Genomic DNA, 22,145 nt, shown 5'->3' on the forward strand with positions numbered 1-22,145 from the left:
GTGTTGATATGGCGCGGGGGGCAGCACGTCACAACGACACAAGAACCCTGTAAAAATAGCATTATCATAACAGAGAGAGACAGTCAGTCAGTTAAAAAAGCGCCACAAACAAAAAAAAACCGCCCGACAATATCAAAACCCATCGACATCGCGTTACAACATGGCTCTTTCGACAGCAGTTTTTTTTCTTTTTGAATTTTTATATTTCAAATCCGTTTTCGCGGACAGGCACCCAGCTGTAAAAATAGTTTGACAGGCGGTACAATTTACTTTGTTGTAACGTTACAACACACTTGACGCAACCGCCTACTACTAAGTTTTTTTTTCACATTTGGCATTGGCATTCTCCTTCTCCTCCACTGGTATAAATGTGAAAAGTGACAGAAGAAAGGTTCTCTATTTTGGTGAAGGCTATCGCGCGTTTGAAATATGATACAAAGCGGGATTTTTTTTTGTGAAATAATAAAAACACACAAGATACGGGCCACTTTCATCAGGCCAAACAACAGCTGGTGGTGCAACCAGAAACCGGTCCCGAAAAAGTGAATCTTGCCAATTGGAGGAAACGCCGCCGCCGCCGGTCGCCGCCTGGTATAAAATTAGAAAATATTTATCGTGTTTTCTGATACATTCATTTGGCCCGGCCGAAAATTTTGCTGGCAACCTGCCCCGAATGCGACAACGACGACTTGGCCCGGGTGCATCGTGAATATTTCATTACCTGTGGCCAGCAAAAGAATTACGACCAGATTTGCCGCCGCGGACCACGTGGTTCGATTTATGGGGCAGCTGGGAATTGTTTGAAGGGAGCTTAACTGCGCAAAAGGCGGCATTTTTTGAGGTTTTGACGAATGAATCATTTAGGGGTCTAGATTTCATGCGCTTTATAAATCAGATTTGCCTTTTTGAAATTTATACCACTTGTCACCCCAAAAAAGCTGTCAAACGCAATGTTGGACCCGATCCATCTGGCCACAAGCAAACTGCATTCCTGGTGAATGATGGCGGCAGCGGCATTCAAATGAGGTAAATGAAGCATTGCGCTTATTTTTAGGAAGGGCAGTTCTGGCCAAGTGCTGTCATTCAGGGTTTGTCCACTCTGGACGAAAATGGTCATTTAAGGTAACGTCCAATTAAGGGGGTGGTCACGTGATTTTCTGTGAATCATTATTGAGAATTAACTGTGTTAGTTAGTGGTGTTCAACATTGAATCACTTTGGGATTGCATGGTGAAATTACTCTTGGAAAAATTCGACTAAAACTTGCATGCAAGTTGGTTCATTTTGCGGTTGCATCATACTTTCCGATCAACGAAAGAGAGAGAATGCCAGAAAGAGAAAAAGCGTGAGCAGCACGCGCTCGTGAGTTTCTTAGACGTCAAAAAGACGCACAATAACAGACTTGAATAAAATCGTAATTTTTGGTCAGAGATTTGTCGTTTGGGTGTAGAATTTGAGTAGATTCTTAATCCATGTTCAGTGTATGGCAGTAGAAACTGACCCACTTTTTGGGGTGTATATTTCACAAAAATAAATGAGTAAGACTTGCTCTCACTGTTATCAACTTCCGAAAACAACTCGAAACGAAACAATTACGTGCCGCGCAATTTTCGTGTCTGCTCGCTCCAAAGGTCACCCGCATGTATCGGAAAAAAGACGGAAGACCACACCCATTTCACCGCAGTATTTCCTCTCAAGTACGCGGATAAACAATGACGGAAACTCACGCTGCGTGGCAGCGGTCACGTCACGCAAAGTCACAGTCGGTCTGCCGTCGTGACTCATTCACGCGAGTCACGACGCTAGGGTGATTGTATGGAGGAGGTGGAATCACGAGATTAAATGCTAGAGAACTGTCAAAAACGGTCAAATTTTGGTCAAGGTCTTGAAAAATTGTTATGATTATGATATTATTAGATAAAAACAAAACAAAATTATCATTTGTATTTTTTCACGATTTTCAGTTTTCAAAATTGATGGATTCTAACCTATGTTAGTTTTAACCTTGATCATCTTGACAATTCCTTTATTTAGGTTTGGAAAGTGACAAGCGTAAAATACTAGAGTGATAAATTAATGTCCGATGGAGGATGACATGCTATTGATTCTAGTAATGGAAGGCTTGGCACCACTTTGAGCAAGTCATTTGTTTATGGTCCTTTAATGCGGCCACACCTCCATATCATTCGAAACGGAACTTTTCTTTGACCAAATTTTAATCTTATCAGCAAAAATATAAAGCGAATATGAAAAGGAAAATTATATCTTGTTGTTAAATATGTGTTTACCAAATGAAAATTGTCAAGCTAACGAGGTTTTACTGTGATTTTTTTCCTCTCGAATGTTTGACAGCTACAAGAAATTTCGCATCACTGTTCAAAAATCGCGAAATGTCTGCCACATCAGCAGCGCATACGCGACCAACTCCATGGGAGAGGGCATCACTCCAAACCGGGGGACATTCACAAATTGTGACTGTCACACATTTCGTTTAGTTGCAAGACACCTGTCAAACGGAGGCAAAATTGACAAATCGTCGTGAAATTTGCACACGCGAGTGTGACTAACCGTGAAAGACCGTCGTGTCTTTTGTGGTAAGCGCCCCTGAAAGAGCGTTATTTTTGACAAAAAGTTGAAAAAGTCACTTTTTGTCAACAGTTCGTTCTAATTTTGAACTACCTTTTTTTAAATAGCCTACGTCTTAGGTAACATTTAACCTAAAATTAGCGTAACATCCTGCGAAAACTCACCATAAATTTTGTTTGAATGCCCTTGGCACTTAATGGTTCACGGTTCAACGCAAGAGCCATTGATTTGCTTTCGATTTATCAATATTCGCCCTTCGAGACCGCTCAGGTGAACGAAAGTCGAACCAATCATAATTTTCTCTTCCTTTTCGACGGAGAAAAAAAAACGACTCCAATAAACTGAAGTGGCGCAGAACGAGAATGCTTCACCGAAATGGAAAGGTGCTCGATGAAAGTGTTTGGATCAAAGACAAATAGAGAAGACAATTTTACTTTCAGTTGATTAAACAATTTTTTGTTTAACATAATTGTTCTAAAGATGAATTAAAAATCATTATGAAAAATAAACATCAAAGTTCTCTTCTTTTCTGAGTCACAAACTTTGAACCACTTTCTTCCACAATCTATTGCGCTAGTTATCAAAATCAACATCAATCTCGCACACACAAATCGATTCATTGCTAGGAAGAAAAAAAATAAACAAAAAATAGCATCTGCTATAGATGGAAGCACCTGTGCTCTGCCTTTTTAGTGTGGAAGGGTCAAAAAACGATGAAACTGATTGCCGGAGGGTCCTGACCATTTACCCACCTAGTGGCAGCGGGATGGTCATCGTTCGTTACCGGCATTCTGCTGCGAGAATTGGATGAAACATTGTGCACAGACACTGCTGATCAAAACAGTTTTTACTGGTTGAAAGATTGAACAATTTTTGGTACAACTTTTTCAAGCGTTTGGTTGAAAAAATAAAAATTTCTATAAAAAAATCAAAAATTAAAAAAAGAATTACAAAACAAGAAAATTAAATTGTCTTGACCTTTAAAATATTAAAAAAAAAAATAGAATGAAAAGGTACATTTTTGAAATTATATAAATACAGTCAACTCTCTGGTTGTCAATATCCAAGGGACCGTCGAGGAAGAGAATCATCAGTTTACAGAACGATGCAAAATGAAGACTCGATTGAAAATATTTTTTTCTTGATACCCAGCTATGGGAGAGAATCATGGCAACGTCCATCAAACAAAAACAAACTAATGTCAAACACCCTTAAAAGCTTCGTTTCGCGAAGAAAAATGTCTATGCAAGCCATGAGAAAGTGAAATTATTGACAACCGGAAGAGATTTTTAAAGCAAACAGAATCCAAGGGACCGTCGAGGAAGAGATCCTTCAAGCAAGAGAAAATATCGAGGAATGAAGATAATTGAAGTATGCAGATTGAAGGGACTGAAGAATTCATCGATAGATGGAGAATTATTGATATCGAGAAGATCGACAGCCAGAGAGTCGACTGTATTAATAAAAAAAAATTAATCATCTATTGAGCAATTCCAGCTCAAATCAGGATTTTTTTGGTACTTTTGTACCCGACCCTCTCCGATTTCAATGAAACTTTGTAGACATGTTATCCTAGGCCTATATAAGCCATTTTTGTGTATATGGAGCCAATAGTACTCGAGAATAACATTTGAGAAGGGCGTAAGGTATTTAAATATGTTTGTATGTATTTTGCAATTTAAAAATTACTGTATCTCGAAGTCGTTGCGTCGTATCAAAAAGTGGTCAAAGACAAACTTGTAGGAAAATACACTGAAAGAAAAATACACGCCCCTTTTATGACATTATTCAAATTTAAGTCTAAAAGTTAAATTTGAAGGTGATGTCAAATTTTTTTTCGCTTAAAATTTTTGAGGAAATACCCTAAGATGTAACCAAAAGACTGACAAAAAATGCAGGATGGTATGTCTCTCCTAAAAAAATACAAAAATCATTTACTAAAACAGTTTTTTTGAAAAGTGGTCTAAACGTCAAAATTTTCAAAAACCGGTAGCGGGAATCGATTCCTCAAATAATTTTATATAAAAGTCTCCATATTGACCATTGTCCTACGTCCAATCATTGGGAAGATACAGCGGTTTTAAAAATAAAAATGTTGAAAAAAATGGGTTTATTGTGGTTTTTGGCAATTTCTATACTGCCCATGTTCGCATAAATGTCCCATATGCACAGCAAGCTGAGAAAAACGCATTTGAAGTTTGTCCCATCCATAAGGCTACGTGTTAAGTTTTTGCGAAAAAACTGGATTTCCTCTTGATTTCTAGAACAAAGTACACTGCCCATAATTGAAAATTCGGCTATTATGCCAAATCAAGTATTCCGAGAAAAACGCGATTTAGTGTTTGTCACAAAATCTCCGTCAAGGCAATTTCCCATTAGAGTGGCATATTAGCCGTTTGGTTTTTCGCATCGGCAGCCAAGTCTAAACATTATTTCAGTGAAATTCAAGTTTCAGAAGATGCGTTGGTACATCCTCTACCACCTGGTGCTAATATCTCGTTTTTGCCAAAAGTGGATATTAGCCGTTTTTTCAATGGTGGGCAGTACAGGATGTTATAGGCTCTTTCGAAAGAGCACACAATTTTGAATCAAACTGCATCAATAACTCGAAATCGATAAAAATGCATATGGGACATTTATGCGATCAGGGGCAGTATATGACAAACTTGGTTTTTCAGTAGATATTTTTACCGGAAAGCTCTTCCAATTTTCTATAAGTTTGTCTTTGACAGCATTTCAATTGAATGTTAAGGTTTCCAGATATAAGCTTAATTACATTGCTAATAACTGGAAATAGTGTTCATTTTTTGATAAACTTTTTTTCACAATTTTTTTTCGATAATCAACCTTTTTAATTTTTGAAATTTTTTGATGTATTTAGGCTGATGCAAATGTTTTTCAAAGTTTTCTGGCCGAGGTAGACAAAAACTTTAGATAAAATTTGTACCAGCTTTATGGAATAAAAAATCGCAAGTTTTGAACCATAGAAAAGTGTTAAAATTCTTTTTGAAGTTGAGTTATGACTTTTAGAAAAAAAAACATGATTTTTTAAATCCGATTTTTTGCGTTACGTAATAAAAGAACGCTTCCTAATGTAAAATCAAATTTGCAGTGCAAAAGTATTTTACATATTTTTTTGAAAAAGTGGACCGTTTTCAAGATATAGCCACTTGAAGTTTAATTTGAACTGAAAAATTACAATTATTCGTTTTTTCTAATTGTGCCCATTAATGTCCTTTCCTCAAAATACTTTTCCGAACAGTTCAGAAAATTGATAATCAAATAGCCTAAGAAACATTGAAGATTTTTACCGCTGGTTTCTGAAATAATGTGAATAAAAAAAGAAACTAGAAAATAGAAGTATTTTAAGTCTAATCCAAACATCCTTTTTCCAGAACCAATATTTCAGAAACTAATGGTCTAACTTTCAATGTTAAAAAAAGTTATGGAAAAAATTTCTAATCACCTCGAAAAAATGTTTTTAAAAATGTTGTAACCAACATTGACAATTTAAAATGGTCATTTCAATATTACCTTTTCAATAATTATCGTTAGCGAGGGTGACATTGAGCAATTTGATTTTTTTACCAACCTTTTAAAATATTTCTTAAATACTTTAAACTTTATTTTAAACATAGTAGTACACAAAAAAAAGTAGCCCACCAGTATGGGAAACCTACTTGACTGAAATGTCAAGCTCAAATATGCGTTTATCCTTTCAATTATTCATCGATCTGTGAGGGTAAGACTTTATCAACTGTAAATAAAGAATAATACTTTAAAGTTATGAAATTTTGTGAAACTGATGTCTCGAGCATCCAAATGCTGATTTAAAAAAATCTTTTATTTTTTTATGTGTATTCAACAAATTCCAACCGTCACTGTCTTGTTTGGTACACCAGTCAAAGTCATCGAATCGATTTTGAAGTATGAATGGATAATTTAATTGAATTCTGACGCTCTTCCGTACACACATACACAAATTCAAACAGCCTCCCACAGGGGTAAAAACAGGACCGTTTGCTAATAGTCACACCGGTCAGTCGGTAGATGTTTTGCATTCCCCTGGTGGGCTGATGCACGCCGATGTTACGAAAGAGGGACGGAAATTGAAAATTGGTATCGTTCAATTAACTCAGTCCCTGGACCCTGGTCAGAACGTCACTCTGCTCAACGAGGATTGGATCATAAAAGAATAATAATCGATTGGAACGCTTTGGACCGATGCCAGTTGACGTCATTCAACTGGACCGTGCTGGAGAGGAATTCGGAAGCATTTTCTGTGGGGACACTTTTTGATCGATTTGATTATGAGTATGCAAAGCACCAAAATGCCAGATGCCGCGTACCATTAAAAAGTAATTAAGGCGCGTCACTGAATGCAAAACAGATGATCATGTTTTAATTAAGACGAAAAATAAACGCTAGAAATCTCCTGACGTCTATTTACCCCATAAACCCCGCTCTACTAGAAGTGGCGGGTGGCTTTTTGTAGATTCCGCCCTGGAGCACATTCCTCCGCTAGATTAAATTCAATAAAAGGGACTTGGTTGGCCAGGATTACGTCAGTGATGGCATTTAATAACCTTCAAGACGACCGGCTAGCGAGCGGCGACGGCGGCGACTCTTGGCAATATTTGAAGAGCACTTACTTTTGCAGACTTTGGTTTGGATGGAAGCGTTTTCAGAGACGGGAAGGATGATGATGACGATGGCGTGGTGATTTACTTGAAAGCTTCGTTAGAACTTGCGGAGTTGCGTAATTTTGGCGGAAAAGGATCTTTTGAGCTTTTGGCACTGATTGGGTGGGGATTACGACGATGTCTAGGGAAGATTATGAGCGGTTCAAGAAAGTTTGACATCGGTAACTGTAAACCGTAATAATGTTATATTGAATTAAAAAATTGCCATCATTTTTTTCAATTTCCTTTAAAATTAAGTTTTTGACAAGAAAAATGGTTTAACTCAAAATTAGATTCCAAAAGAGAATGAGTGTCTTCATAAAATGCTCATCGTAATTTTTTAATTTCATAGACTCACAGAACTCGATTTCGACAAACTTTTTTTTTAATTTAGGCCGCTGCAAATATTTTTCAAAGCGTATAAATAACACTTAAGTGCTTATAACTTTTGATAGATTTGTCAGATCTTCAATGGCGTTGGAAAGGTCTTTTAAATACCTTTCTGAAAATGTATAGCATGACGGGTTTTCTTACAAAAAACACCCTTTTTACAATCTTCCAGACATTTGTTAAAATCGTTTTTTAAGCATAACTTTTGAAGTACTGAACTAAACTGCATAATTTTTAATAGCGACTTATGGGACCCCAAGACGGATCGAATGACGCCAAAACGGACAAAATCGGTTCAGCCAATGTCGAGATAATCGAGTGACAATTTTTTGATCAATATCCCACCACACACACAGACATTTGCTCAGAATTTTATTCTGAGTCGATAGGTATACATGAAGATGGGTCTAGGAGATCTGATTTAGAAGTTCATTTTTCGAGTGATTTTATAGCCTTTCCTCAGTAACGTAAGTAAGGCAAAAACATAGAATATTATTCTTGATTGACATCATATTTTTGAGAGTTTTTACATTCTTTCAAACATGAGCAGTTCTGTTTAAAAAAGGTCGACCTCAATAATATTTTTAAGTTTATTTTTATTAGGCAACCTTTTCATGACTGTCGTAATATTTTGGTGAATTTGTCCATTCTTTCAGGTATGAACAGTTCTTCAAGAATAAAGGAGTGAAATCAATGAAAACCGTTCAAAACACCTTTTTCATAGCTGCTTTTCGATATGTATGCATTTAGGCTCACATCAAACGTTTTTTTTAATTCGACCTTTTATCCTTTCGACGTTTTGTCCAATCGACCTTTTGTCCACTTTCGACCTTTTGTCCATTCGACCATTTGTCCATTCGACCTTTTGGCATTCGACCTTTTGTCCATTCGACCTTATGTCTTTCGATTTTTTGTCATACATTCCATTTCTAATTTTAAAATTTCAAAAAATTTATTTTTTTCCAATTTTATGAGAAAAAAAAAACACTGATAAAAATATTTTCAAGTACTTGGAAAATCATTTATAATTTTATATTTTTGACATTCTCGATCTGATCTTTAATGAATAAAATGTCCTTTAAAAGAATAAAAAATAGAAATGATCTTTATCTTGAAAAGTTTTGATCGGATTTCCAATGCCCAAAAAAATGGTGAAATTCCTTTAAAAAAAAAATGAATTTGAAAAATGACATTAGTTTATAAATAACACTGACTAAAAATGAAGATCGAAAATAACATTATTTTTTCCTTGTTTTTTTTTAAACGCTGGCCAATCAAAATTTTGCAGAGGTACACAGTTAATTTTTTTTTTTGAATTTTTGAAGAGCTTACTCATAAATTAAGGTAGTTCAACATTTTTTAAATTGTGTGCTTCTCGTTTGCACAACAAAAAAACGAAAGTTTCTTTAAATTCAATTCAATTTTTAAGTTACATCAATGCCTAAAATGCGTAACAATTATAAAATTATCTAATGAAAAACCTAACAAAAGAAGACAATTAAAAATACCTTAGATATTTCAAATACTCAATTTAAAAAACAAAAACAAATTTCTAACTGATTCGTGAAGCAAAACAAACATTGCAATGTTTGTCAACTGTCTTTTTTCCTGCTTCCTGCTTGCTCTACAAAATGCATAATGGCGATCTGATGTTGTCCTTCTGTCAATCATTCTACTTTCAGCCTAGCGTAGCTAAACGCTTTTTTGAGACGCAGTTAGTAATTAGTTAATGTTGACACGCTTCAGCATCCAGCTCAAATTACCAAAACAACATTTGTAACATAAATTCATTGTTTTTCTGAATTTTCAAATCTTCGAACTAGGTAAGTGGAGAAAAAATATGTTTTAAAAATCATCATCAATGTATAAATTCTGATGTTAATTAATGTTTATTCAAAGTGAAATGTTTTAATTCGCACATAAAATTTAACATGGTTAGACTATGATACAGATAAACCTTTTTGTTTTCAATTGAAGAAACCCCTCTTTATACTTACTGGTCCTAGTTTAAGGAGATACCATATAGAAGTGCTACTTCCCTCCTTTATCTGCAACGCTCAACTAAAAGGGGGGGGGCCTGGCGCTCTTACATGGTCATGGGAAAAACAACACGAACTTGACCTTCTAAGCTACCCTCCCCGCTCCCAACCCCTTCCTAACGCTTTGAAAAATGGCACATTTTCCTGACGCAAGCCGTTTCCTGGTGGCGTTTCGCACATTAGCATGGGCGCGCGCGTTTCGCGTGTGGATGTGTGACGTCGCTCACACGAGAGCCGGGAGTTGAAAGAGTTAGGAAAATCGGTATCATTATTTTCCCTGTGTCGTAATGCAGGACCCCCCTGTCCCCACTTTGTGGTTTTCACAATTTTCTTCCCACATCCACTCTGGAGGAGCTGCTGCATACCGCATTGCACTGGCATAAATTGTGCAGCAGCTTTCGCATGAACGATCCTTCTCAGATTGCACGGAATTGCGCACAGTGAAAAGTTTGAAATCTTTGGCAGTTCATTTGGCTGAATAAGTCCTTTTTCTTGGCATTGCAACTCGGAAGGCACGTCTACTGTTAGTTGAGAACAATTTTGAAAGAATTTCCTCAGATTGCACAGAACTCAGCAAAAACTTTAAATGATTCAACAAATTATTTGGCTAAATAGTCCTTCGCATGGCATCGCAGCTCGGAGGGCACGTCGACGAGTAGTTAAAAATTACATTAATTAATTTTCTCAATTGGATCAAAAGATCAAATAACAATATAAACAGGATTTTTTTTCCAAGCATTTTACAACAATTTTTATCGTGTTACAAAATTACTTTGTGTGGCGAAAATCCCCTTCGCAATGGCGTGACGGATTTTAAAGTTTTAATGCTGTTATATAAGAGTGCTGCTGCTACTCTCTGGTGTCGTGTCGTGCCATGCTTTGTAACCACAACAGTCAGCTCTTACAGTGTGGCTTCTCGTGTACGGCTTCAAGGACTTGGACCTCATCCTTGCACTAGACCGAAACCGTTTTAAATTGCAAACTTTAAAAATTGTGACGTCCACAAACAAAAACAATCGTCGACGTCGGCCACCAACAGGTGGCAGAGCGGGCGCCGCACAAAAGAGTGCCAAAGATTGTGACGTAAAGTGCCACTTTGAACTTTTGGCGGGCTGATGAATTTGGTTTTTTTCTTGGCAAACAATCCTGACTACAGTGAAACGTTGATAGTTTGACAACATTTCATATCGACAAACACATTCAAACGGAAATCAAAACCAATTTTCTAGCCAAAAAAATACAAAAACAATCAGGTCTTTCAAAAGGTTCTATTTAATTTTATTTTTTATTTTTTAGAACAATGTTTTTAAAAAATATATGATTTCATTTTACATCAATTAAAATATATATTTTTTTCTTGTTGGATCGACTTCAACTGCTCGATGTTTAGCAATCATTCGGTCTGCATTTTGTAACAGGCGGCTTTTTAATATTGACAGCTGTTTGTTTACCACACAATAAGACTGAAAGACACAAAAAGACTTAACAACATCGCTGTCAAACCATCGAGTTTTCACCGTGTTGACTCACCTCGTATTACGATGATGCACAGACACTTTTGCGTTGGGTGAACTGACAGTTCCCACGCCCAATTTGTCGCTGTGGCCAAGATTCTCGTTAAGGTGGTGGTGTCGTTTAATCTGTTTTGCTTGCTTTATTTTGCCGTTACGCCTCTTTGGGAACAATTTAAGCAGCTGTTACTTTTGACGTGCGACATGAAAAAAAAAGCCTCAAGCAGTTTTAATCTATCTTGTTAAACTTTTTCCCCGCGATTTTCGACACTCAGTTTTTCTTTCGATTTCCCAAATAGCGCTCAAGTTTCCTCTGTCATTTAATTATTTTGAAATTTCTTTTGTCTTTCTGACGGCGACGACGACGGTGGTATCACACAAGTTTTTGCCCTCTCTTGACGAAACTTTCAAGTGGCGAATTGCACGGCTGCGCCGATGCACAGCTGCAGATTTTATACCCAAGTTTAGAAAATGCAGTGGAAATTTCCGCGATGCACGATGCAGAATAGTGCAGTCTGTCGTGAGTTAGCTTCGGTTGGCGTTGTCGCAGTTTGCATTAATGATTTAAACAAACAGAATTGCATTGGGTAGCGTTTGACTTTTGGATTAGGGGAAGGTGGGGCAAGACGACCATATGGGGCAAGAGGAACAATTGCTCGTACGGCAGTAATTTTTACAATTTTTATTATTTCCAGTATGAGGAATTGTTGCTAGCAATGCAATTAGCTGATTCTACTACCACATAACCGCCAAAACGACGTAAACGCCACGGGGCATAAGATTTATTGATTTTTTTTTAAACCTTCGTTTTCTTATAATATTTGGAAAGTACAAAATAAGGCTTTGGGTTCGTTTTAAGGCTCATTTTATAAAAATATTATTTTTCCTAGATCAGTAGTCCCGAGCATGGGTAAATAACAAGGGAAATGCGTAATAATACCTTTCTCTGGTATCAATACCAAATTTTGGTATTCCTGGACCCTTTAAAATTTGTCTTAAGGATTATGCAAGAGCAAAATGTGGTAGCATACAAATTTAAGGTATTGTTTTGATATTGCAAAATTGCATAATTTGTCAATGGTCGAACACCAAATTTTGGTATTCTTTTGGTATTACAGTATTTTATCAAATTCCTCTGAAACTATGGGAAAATTCTGACCAATTTTGACAATATAATTAATTTTGCGCTAAAATGATGTCTCAAAGCGAATGCCTTCATTGAAAACTGGAAATATCAAACTTGATTTTAAACATTTTTGATATACCCCCTAAAGAAATGACTTGAAATTGTGGAAAATTTTCTAAGTCAGGATGGCACATTTTGGTATTCTTTTGGTATTACAGTGTTTTATCAAATTCCTCTGAAACTATGGGAAAATTTTGACCAATTTTGACAAAATAATTAATTTTGCGCTAAAATGATGTCTCAAAGCGAATGCCTTCATTGAAAACTGGAAATATCAAACTTGATTTTAAACATTTTTGATATACCCCCTAAAGAAATGACTTGAAATTGTGGAAAAATGTGGAAAAGTCAGGATGCCACATTTTGGTATTGAAAGGTTTCATCGATTTTCTCTGAAAATATGGGAAATTTTTAAAAAAATTTGACGGGATAATTAATTTTGCGCTAAAATGACTTCAAACCAAAAACAATAAAGATGATTTAATTTTTTTTGTGATATACCCACTAATATTTAAAAAAAAAAACGTTGAAATTTCTCTAAGTCGCTATAACCAAATACTTTTAAAAACAAGTCAATCGAAAGATTATTGAATTTTGGTGAATTTCAATTCAGTTTCATTTTAATAATACTTATTTTTCAATCTTGTTATTTTTCAGAAGCTTCAAGAACTTCAAGCACAGGCCGTTCATCAATGACAAATGCATTCGGTGTGGTGAAGAATATCACTAATAACAACATGGAATCATCAGGTGAGTAGAGTTGGCTGTTGCATATGGATCATTTCCGTTTTTTCACTAACTGCAACTGCTGCACTAAAAATGGTATGAAAATACCAAATTTTGGTAATACTTATGCAAATACCAGCGACCATAATGTGCTCTTGGTTGCCCAGTAATAGATGGTAAAATACCATGAAATCATACCAAAATCATGTATTTGGAAGACCACAGGAATACCAAAATCTGATTTTCCAAGGGCGCGGGAATACCTAAAATTAAACCATAGCAATACCAAGTTTTGGTATTCAAGCAATGTTCAAAAATCCAGAAGACTTCAACATGGTATTGAAATGGTTTTATTTTGAGGTATTATTTTACCCTTGGAATAACATGGTTTGGTATTGTTGTGCCTTTCCACATACTAGACTTTGGTATGATTTCATGGTATTTTACCATCTATTACTGTGCAACCAAGGGCACATTTTGGTCCCTGTTATTTGGCCAAGTAATACCAAAATTTGGTATTCCCGTGTTATTTACCCCTGCTCGGGGTGTCCCTACCAATGACATGCACCTATTACGAAGTATGATTTAACATTTGGTTATTTTTGTTGAGAGCTTTTAAAAAATCTTGTTCAGGTGGGGCAAGTGTACCATATGGATTTTTTAGTATGAAAAAAATACGAATTGCAACAACATATTTTATTGGGATATAAATACTTGATAGTACTTAAAAATTGATAAACAATTGTTTAAAAAAAATGTCCATACAAAATAAAGTGATGTTATGAAAATTTACTATTTATCATCTAAGTAATATTTTTTATTCGTAAAAACGATAAATTTTTTAGTAAAATATTATTATTTAATCTAAAAATGGAAGAAACCTTTCAAATATATTCTAATCTGATGTATCTAAGTGATAACAGTTCAATTGTTAGCAAATTAACATGTTTTTTCATGCATTGTTCCTCTTGCCCCAACGGGTTGTTCGTCTTGCCCCACTAGTTGAGTAGAACGTACGGAAAATCAAAAATTTTAAAATCAATTTTTTACATTAAAAAACCGGATTTTTAAAAATTGTTTCTAACAAAGTCTAAGTCAAGACCTAGAAAAAGATGATTATATAAAATCCGACAGATTTTTTAACTTTTTAATGGGTTATAACGAGCATTTCCTTAGCTTGTTACACTTGCCCCACTTTCCCCTAATTGTTGAAATTCGGACGAATGATGTCCTAACAGCATTTTTTTAAATCCTTTAGCTCGATCCAGACTCAGCAAGCAAAATTATATGATAAAATCTGCAGTAAAAAAAGTTACACATTTCGGTATAAATTACGAAACTTCAATTGGAATCAATTCCCAAAGGGATCCGCATTCTAGGATGAAGGATCTTTTTATTTTCGACGATTTCGACCAAGCCATGTTTTTTTAATAGTAAGAACATTGCACATTCTCCCCGCTTTCACTCGACTTCACTCGCCTTCAAAAATTTCCCAAAAAATCAAGGGACAAAGAAATAATAACTAATAAAAAAAATCATTCAAAAAACTTGTACAATTAATTGCAAACTATTTTAAATAAATTACAAAGTACAAAGTTTATTTTTGTATTTTAAATCAAGTTTTAGGTTTTGCTAAATTTTGAATTTAACGTAAAAAGAAAAAAAAAAAAGATTAAAATAAATATTTAGGAAAAAACATATTCATAATGTCATTGATATTTTCCAAATTTGCGGTACTAAAATAATTTATAGGGGAAATCGGAGCAAGACGGCTGTATGGGGCAAAAGGAACAATTCTGGAATTTTTTTTTTGAAAAGGTTCAATAAACCGAATTTTCAGTTTTTGCTTTTTGGGAGTATTTTAGTACCCCTGACGCAAGGCGGTTTCAAAAACACCCAAACCCAAAAAGCAAAAACTGGAAATTTGGGTTATTGGACCATTTAAAAAAAAAACTCCAGAATTTCCCGTGTGACTAAACACGAGCAATTGTTCCTCTTATGGCTTGCCCCACATGGTTGTCTTGCCACACTTTCTCTTAGAGCATTTTGTGATACTTTTTGCAACAAAATTTTGATAGTTAGGCTTAAGGCCGAGGGACAAAAATTCTAAATAGATTTTTTTTCCTAATTTACGAAAGTTCAGTAAAACACCGTCTTTTTCAAAATTCATGTTTGGATTTTGTATTTTAATTTATTTGTAGTAATTTTACACTTTCGTGGATTCGTCTCTTCATATTTGAATTTAAAATTGTATTAGCAATCGAAAAGTACTTTTGTGCTACTTGCACTTAATGTGCATCGTTTCGAATTATAACCAAACCTTAGGGGAAAAAACCTCTCTGAAAAAATTAAAATAGCTGCAGTTTTCTTTTTATACATTGTCGATACGCCCTTTGGTAACTGAGGTAAAACCTTTCAAAGAATGAAGAGTATACTAAAAATCCAGAGCCGAGAGAATCGTTCCCTCAAAATTTATTGAGAGCTCAAAACCAAAAACGAAAGAATAATTCTATCACACCATTATAACAAATGTGTTCATTCGTCAATTGATACAATAAATCTCCAACAAGTGTCATTCATCGACATCTGACCACTCCTTACTCACCAAGATGTGGTGGCCGAACCAGTTAAGTCGTTGGGTTAGTCTGTCAAGGGTCTCTGGTTCGATTCCCGTAGTCGACACTTTTTTTTTTTTGATCGATGAACTTTTTTTGCAAATGAACCTCTAGAGAATAATTCTCTCGCCCATCTCGAGCTGTGTTATCTGTGTCCGTGAATGGTACCACTATTCTCAGTTTTAGGTGTAGGATAAATTGTTATTTATTAAATTGTTATTTCTAAATTAAATTTTCAAAACAACCTATCCGTCATGGGTTAGGACCTTTTTGAAATTTTCTTATCGCTTTGAAAAACATAATTTCAGAATTTCAAAATCACGACTCACATTCTTCTTAAAATCTCAGAAATCCAAGAATAAACTATTATTTTGCCGATATTGCCCGAAAGAGAAAATTTAATATTTATTTAGATTTTTTTATTTAATATTTATTTAGATTTTTAGATTTTCACGACATTTACCAATTTTTCGTGACTGTTCAGTAAAATTCCTTTGGTAAAGATTTTGCCAACGCTTGTAAAAACTGTTTTTCTTTCTTCAATTTTGTTCAATTTTTGAATTAAATATTCTTTATTGAATCTTTCTTATAATAATTACATTTGGTTTACATAATAAGTGGTCAGCTGTGGCTCTTCAGCTTTAGTTTGCTTTTCGTGATTTAAACACTGTTCATTTTCTTAACTTTAAAAGTATATGATTTATCATTTTTGTAACACTAAGTACAATGAGGAAAAAAAAAATTAAGAAAACATAACCTAACCTAAAACTAACTTAATCTTACCATAAACTAAACCAATCCTTGAATCAAGGGGTATTCAGATATAGCACATTTTTCCCTGAATTTCAAACATTTTTCTTGAATCTTCTGATCCAACATTTTTACTTCTGCTAATTCATGAACCTCACTTGATATTGTCCAGCCAGGAACATTCAAAACCATTTTGAGTACCTTGTTTTGGACACGCTGGAGCTTCAATTTATGAGTTCTAGCGCAACACTCCCAAACAGGTACTGCATACTCAATAACGGGGTAAATTATTTGTTTGTAAACTGCTAGCTTATTTTTCAAAGATAGCTTTGATTTTCTGTTAATTAAAGGATACAAACACCTGATGAGAATGCTGCACTTGTTCAATATTTTATCTACATGCTGCCGAAACAATAGTTTCGAGTCAAGTATGAGACCTAAATAGACAACTTCCTTCGACCAGGGTATCGAAACATCATTCATTTTTATCAAAACATCATCCTTTGGGGCAAATCTGGCCGATTTGGAAAGTGGAAAAATGATGGTTTGAGTTTTGGCTGCATTAATGCGAATTTTCCAGTCGCCAAAGTATTCGGAAAGAACGTCAAGACCCTTCTGAAGGCGGCCAACTAAATATCTGGTTATTTTACCCTTATAAATAACGGCAGTGTCATCAGCAAAAAGTGACAACACACCATTACCAGGAAGAGTAGGCAAATCAGATGTAAAAATATTGTACAGAAGTGGGCCAAGAATACTTCCTTGGGGAACCCCAGCATCAATGTTGAATAATCCAGAAGCAATCCCATTCAGAAAAACCCTGAACGATCTCTCCGAAAGATAGTGCTGGATAATTTTGATAAGATACATTGGAAAACCGTATAAATACAGTTTATGTATCAAACCATCATGCCAAACATTGTCAAAAGCCTTCTCAACATCCAACAAAGCCATAGCAGTTGATTTAGACTCAAGCTTGTTCTGCTTGATGATTTTAGTTACTCTCGTAAGCTGATGAGCAGTATTATGCCCCTTTCGGAAGCCAAACTGCTCATTCAAAATTATATTATTATCGTTGGTAAAATCCAAAAGCCTTGAATAGATGACTTTCTCAAAGAGTTTGGACAGACTACTCAAAAGACTAATGGGACGATAACTTGTTGGCGATGTTGGATCTTTTTGAGGCTTCAAAATTGGTATGACTTTGCCCAGTTTCCAATTGGTGGGGAAGTAACCAAGTTGCAAACATTTATTGAAAATATTGGCTAGATGTTGAAAGAACTGATCACTCTGTTTTTTCAACACTAGATTAAAAATGTTATCAAAGCCAGGAGCTTTCATATTTTTCATTTGTTTTACTGCAACTTTGACTTCCTCACCAGAAACATGGGAATCTGCTGGAAATTCAAAGGTAGAGTTATTAATTGTTGAAATACTATTGGCAACTGATGTTTCTTTACGGCTGGTCATGGAAGCGCCAAGATTATGAGAACTAACAAAATGAAGCCCAAGTGCATTTGCCTTTTCCTCAGATGTAATCAAAGGAGAATCCTCAACAATAAGAGGAGGAATAGGCTTTGGTTTGTTTTTAAGAACTTTTGAAAGTTTCCAAAATGGTTTTGAATAATTCCCAAGCTGGCTTACATGTTTTGAAAATTCTTGATTTCTGATATTGTCAAGTCGGTCTTGTATGATTTTGTTCAAATTGTTCTTACTTACTTTTACTTTTATTGGCGCTACACCATTAGCTTGGCCTGCTGCACGATTCTCCGCCAACAAGCTCGGTCCATGGCTGCATTTCTCCAATTTCGCGGCGCACCCACACTTTCTAAATCGCTCTCCACTTGGTCCACCCACCTCGCACGTTGCACCCCCCTACGTCTTGTTCCTACCGGCTCCGACACAAACACCAACTTCGCAGGATTGATCTTCTGGTTCCGTTGGCTCAAGTGGTCGGCTCGTTCCGGCATCCTTGCAACATGACCCGCCCACTGCAACCGTCCAGCCTTCGCGACTTTCCGGATGCTTGGTTCGTTGTAGAGTTGTGCAAGTTCGTGGTTCATTCTCCGCCGCCATCCGTCGTTCTCATATACGCCGCCAAAGATGGTCCTTAGCACTCGACGTTCGAAGACGCTTAGCGCTCGTAAGTCCTCTTCGAGCATTGTCCACGTCTCGTGCCCGTAGAGGACGACCGGTCTTATCAGCGACTTGTAGATGGAACACTTCGTATGTAGGGAGAATTTCCGGGACCTTAGGCTCTTGTGAAGACCGAAATAGGCACGACTTCCAGCGATGATGCGCCTCCGAATTTCCCTGCTGCAGCTGTTGTCCGACGTTACCAACGATCCGAGGTATACAAACTCCTCCACTACCTCGAATTCGTCCCCGTCGATTGTAACGCTTGGTCCAATGCGAGCCCTAAGGGACTCGGTTCCTCCTGCCAGCAGGTACTTTGTCTTCGCCACATTCACCCTTAGCCCAACCTTCTCTGCTTCCCGCTTCAAGTCGGTGTACGCATCCGCAACCGCCTTGAACGTTCTGCCAACAATGTCCATGTCGTCGGCGAAGCAGATGAACTGGTTGGACTTGCTGAAGATTGCCCCGCATATTGAAGCCCGCTCGTCTCATAACACCTTCTAGCACGACATTGAAACAAAGACAAGAGATCCCATCGCCTTGCCGAAGCCCCCCAAGTGAAGTAAACGAGTCCGATTCCGCACCCGATATCTTCACACAACACCTAGCCCCATCCATCGTCATCTTGATCAGTCTGATCAGCTTCCCGGGAAAACCGTTCTCGTCCATAATTTTCCATAGCTCTTCGCGATCGACTGAGTCGTACGCGGCTTTGAAGTCGATGAAAAGGTGGTGCGTGGGGACTTGGTACTCGCGACACTTTTGGAGGATTTGTCGCACAGTGAAGATTTGGTCGGTTGTTGATCTCCCATGACGAATCCGGCTTGATAACTTCCAACAAAACCTTCCGCTATTGGCGATAGGCGGCTGAAGAGGATCTGGGAGAACACTTTGTAGGCCGCGTTGAGGATTGTGATGGCACGGTAGTTCTCACAATCTAACTTGTCCCCTAGGGTGTAATATGGTTGTATGGAAAAAAATAAAGTTGTCCAAATTTAGCGAGCACAGCAATTTTTCAGTTCCTTTTAGGGTCCTCAACAACTCCCCAAAGTTTGGGAACGATTGGTTTAGTCCTCACTTTGCGCAAAGCGATTCAATTTTCCATATAAATTTGTATGGGAAAAACCATTTTTTTGGATTTCGATATTTATAAAATCCACGTTTCACGCTGTACTAAAACCGGATTCATATTCGGATGCTCTGGAAGGTGCTCTACAACTTTCCCGAAGAGAGTATGGTGCTAACTTGCTCCTAAAAAAAGATACAGCGTGTTCAAAACTCGTCTAAAACGTGTTTTTTGCTCGAAAATCACGTTTTAGACGAGTTTTGAGGACGCTGTATCTTCTTTCAGGGACATGCTAGCACCATACTCTTTTCGGGAAAGTTGTAGAGCACCTTTCAGAGCATCCGAATATGAATCCGGATTTAGTACAGCTTGAAACGTGGATTTTATAAATATCAAAATTCAAAAAAATGGTTTTTCCCATACAAATTTATATGGGAAATTGAATCGCTTTGCGCAAAGTGAGGACTAAACCAATCATGCCCAAACTTTGGGGAGTTGTTTAGGACCCCAAAAGGAACTGGAAAAGTGCTGTGCTGGAAAATCGATTTTGATATTACACCCTATTGTCCCCCTTCTTGTAGATCGGGCATATTACTCCCTCTTTCCACTCCTCCGGTAGCTGTTCTGACTCCCAGACCCTGACTATCAGTCGGTGCAGACAGGACGCCAGCTTCTCCGGGCCCATCTTGATGAGTTCAGCACCGATACCATCCTTACCCGCTGCTTTGTTGTTCTTCAGCTTCTTGATGGCATCCTTAACTTCCCTCATCGTGGGAACTGGCTCCTCTCCTTCTCCCGCTGTACCGATGAAGTCCTCTCTCCTGCCGCCTTGGACCCCTGCCTCTGCTTCTGCGCTATTCAGGTGTTCATCGAAGTGCTGCTTCCACCTGTCAATCACCTCACGCTCGTTCGTCAAGATAGCTCCATTTTTATCCCGGCACATTTCGACTCGCGGCGTGAAGCCGTTTCGGGATCCGTTGAGCTTCTTGTAGAACTTGCGCGTTTCGTTTGAGCGATGCAGCTGCTCCATGTCCTCAAACTCCAACTCTTCCTGGTGGCGCACTTTTGCTCGGAAGAGCTGGTGCTGCTGCCTTCGCTTCTGTCCATACGCCTCCTCGTAATCACGGAGATTGTACTGCAGCATTGCCCTCCGTGCTGCATTCTTCTCCTCCAAAATCGCTCGACACTCCTCGTCGAACCAATCGTTCCGTCGTCCTCGTTCCACAAATCCGATGGTGCTTTCCGCTGCGTTGGTGATGGCTGCCTTGACGCTCCTCCAGCAGTCCTCGAGGAGCTTCCAACAGCTCACCCTCCCTGGCAACGCAGCCTCCAGCGAATGCGCGTACCGGGATGCGACTTCCGGTAACTTAAGCCGCTCCAGATCCAACCGCGGAGGGCGGCGGTACCGAACGCTTTTCGCCAGGGAAAGTCGTTGGCGCATTTTCACCATCACCAGATAGTGGTCCGAGTCGACGTTGGCGCCGCGATAGGTCCTGACGTCGATGATGTCGGAAAAGTGTCTACCGTCGATTACGACGTGGTCGATTTGTGATTCCGTTCCTTGCGGTGATCTCCAGGTGTACTTGTCTCGGAGGTTGTGCTGGAAGCAGGTACTTCGTACGGCCATGTTTTTGGAGGTGGCGAAGTCGAAAAAAAATTGTTCACTGAAATCTTTTTGTCATAGTCCCCAGTCCGTTGATATTGTCTCCTATAAACATTCCTAAGTTTAATCAAGTGTTTAGTATCTACGTCAATATCAGTTACCTTAAAATTAACTGGAACCTCCCGAACGTTGGCAGCCTCTGCTTGGTTGATAGCCTGCTGGATCACCTCCAGCGAACGATCAATATCGGCAGAAGTTTCCGGGTGTTGATCATAGTCGATGTTGCTGTCGACCACTTGCTGAAACTGCTGCCAGTCAACGTTGTGGTAATCTTTCCGGGTTGGTTGCCGCTGTGGAGTAACGGAAGCTCCAACCTCCACAACCACCGGATAGTGATCAGAACTCAACTCTTCAAACACCTCAGGATGAGCCACGTTCTCAGCCATATTGGTAATGAAGAAGTCGATGATTGAGTGATTCCCAGACCGAGCCACCCTCGTTGGACGATCCGGACTCACAACGTTGTAGTATCCGTTTTGCAGATCGTTGTGCAGAATCACTCCGTTCCGATTCCTCCTGCTGTTGCCCCAAACTTCATGCTTCGCGTTGAGGTCACCAGCAATGATGTACTTTGAGCTCCGCCGTGTCAGCTTCTGGATATCGCCCTTCAGTTTTGCTGCTGAACCATCTCTGGAATTCACCTGACGAGGGCAGTATGCAGCAATGAAGAGTACTGGGCCAACCGAAGTGGGAATTTCCACCCCAACGGCCTCGATGATGTCCAGCTTGAAGTGTGGCAGCCGGCGTGGCTTGAGATCACGATGAACAGCGACAAGCACACCTCCTCCTCCAGAGG

General features: G+C 37.9%; 1 protein-coding gene across 1 annotated transcript; it reads right to left on the bottom strand.

Annotated features, from left to right (window-relative positions):
• Positions 1-18,220: 18,220 nt before the first annotated feature.
• Positions 18,221-21,313, bottom strand: LOC119766088. Its single transcript, XM_038250480.1, has 5 exons — positions 20,257-21,313; positions 19,372-19,569; positions 19,225-19,330; positions 18,968-19,073; positions 18,221-18,706 (listed from the first exon to the last, which is right to left on the bottom strand). Exons 1-5 carry the CDS (start codon positions 21,311-21,313, stop codon positions 18,221-18,223), a joined length of 1,953 nt encoding a protein of 650 aa, XP_038106408.1.
• Between the last annotated feature and the right edge of the window lie 832 nt (positions 21,314-22,145).

The sequence above is a fragment of the Culex quinquefasciatus genome, chromosome 2, assembly GCF_015732765.1.
Source record: "Culex quinquefasciatus strain JHB chromosome 2, VPISU_Cqui_1.0_pri_paternal, whole genome shotgun sequence".
NCBI lineage: Eukaryota > Metazoa > Arthropoda > Insecta > Diptera > Culicidae > Culex > Culex quinquefasciatus.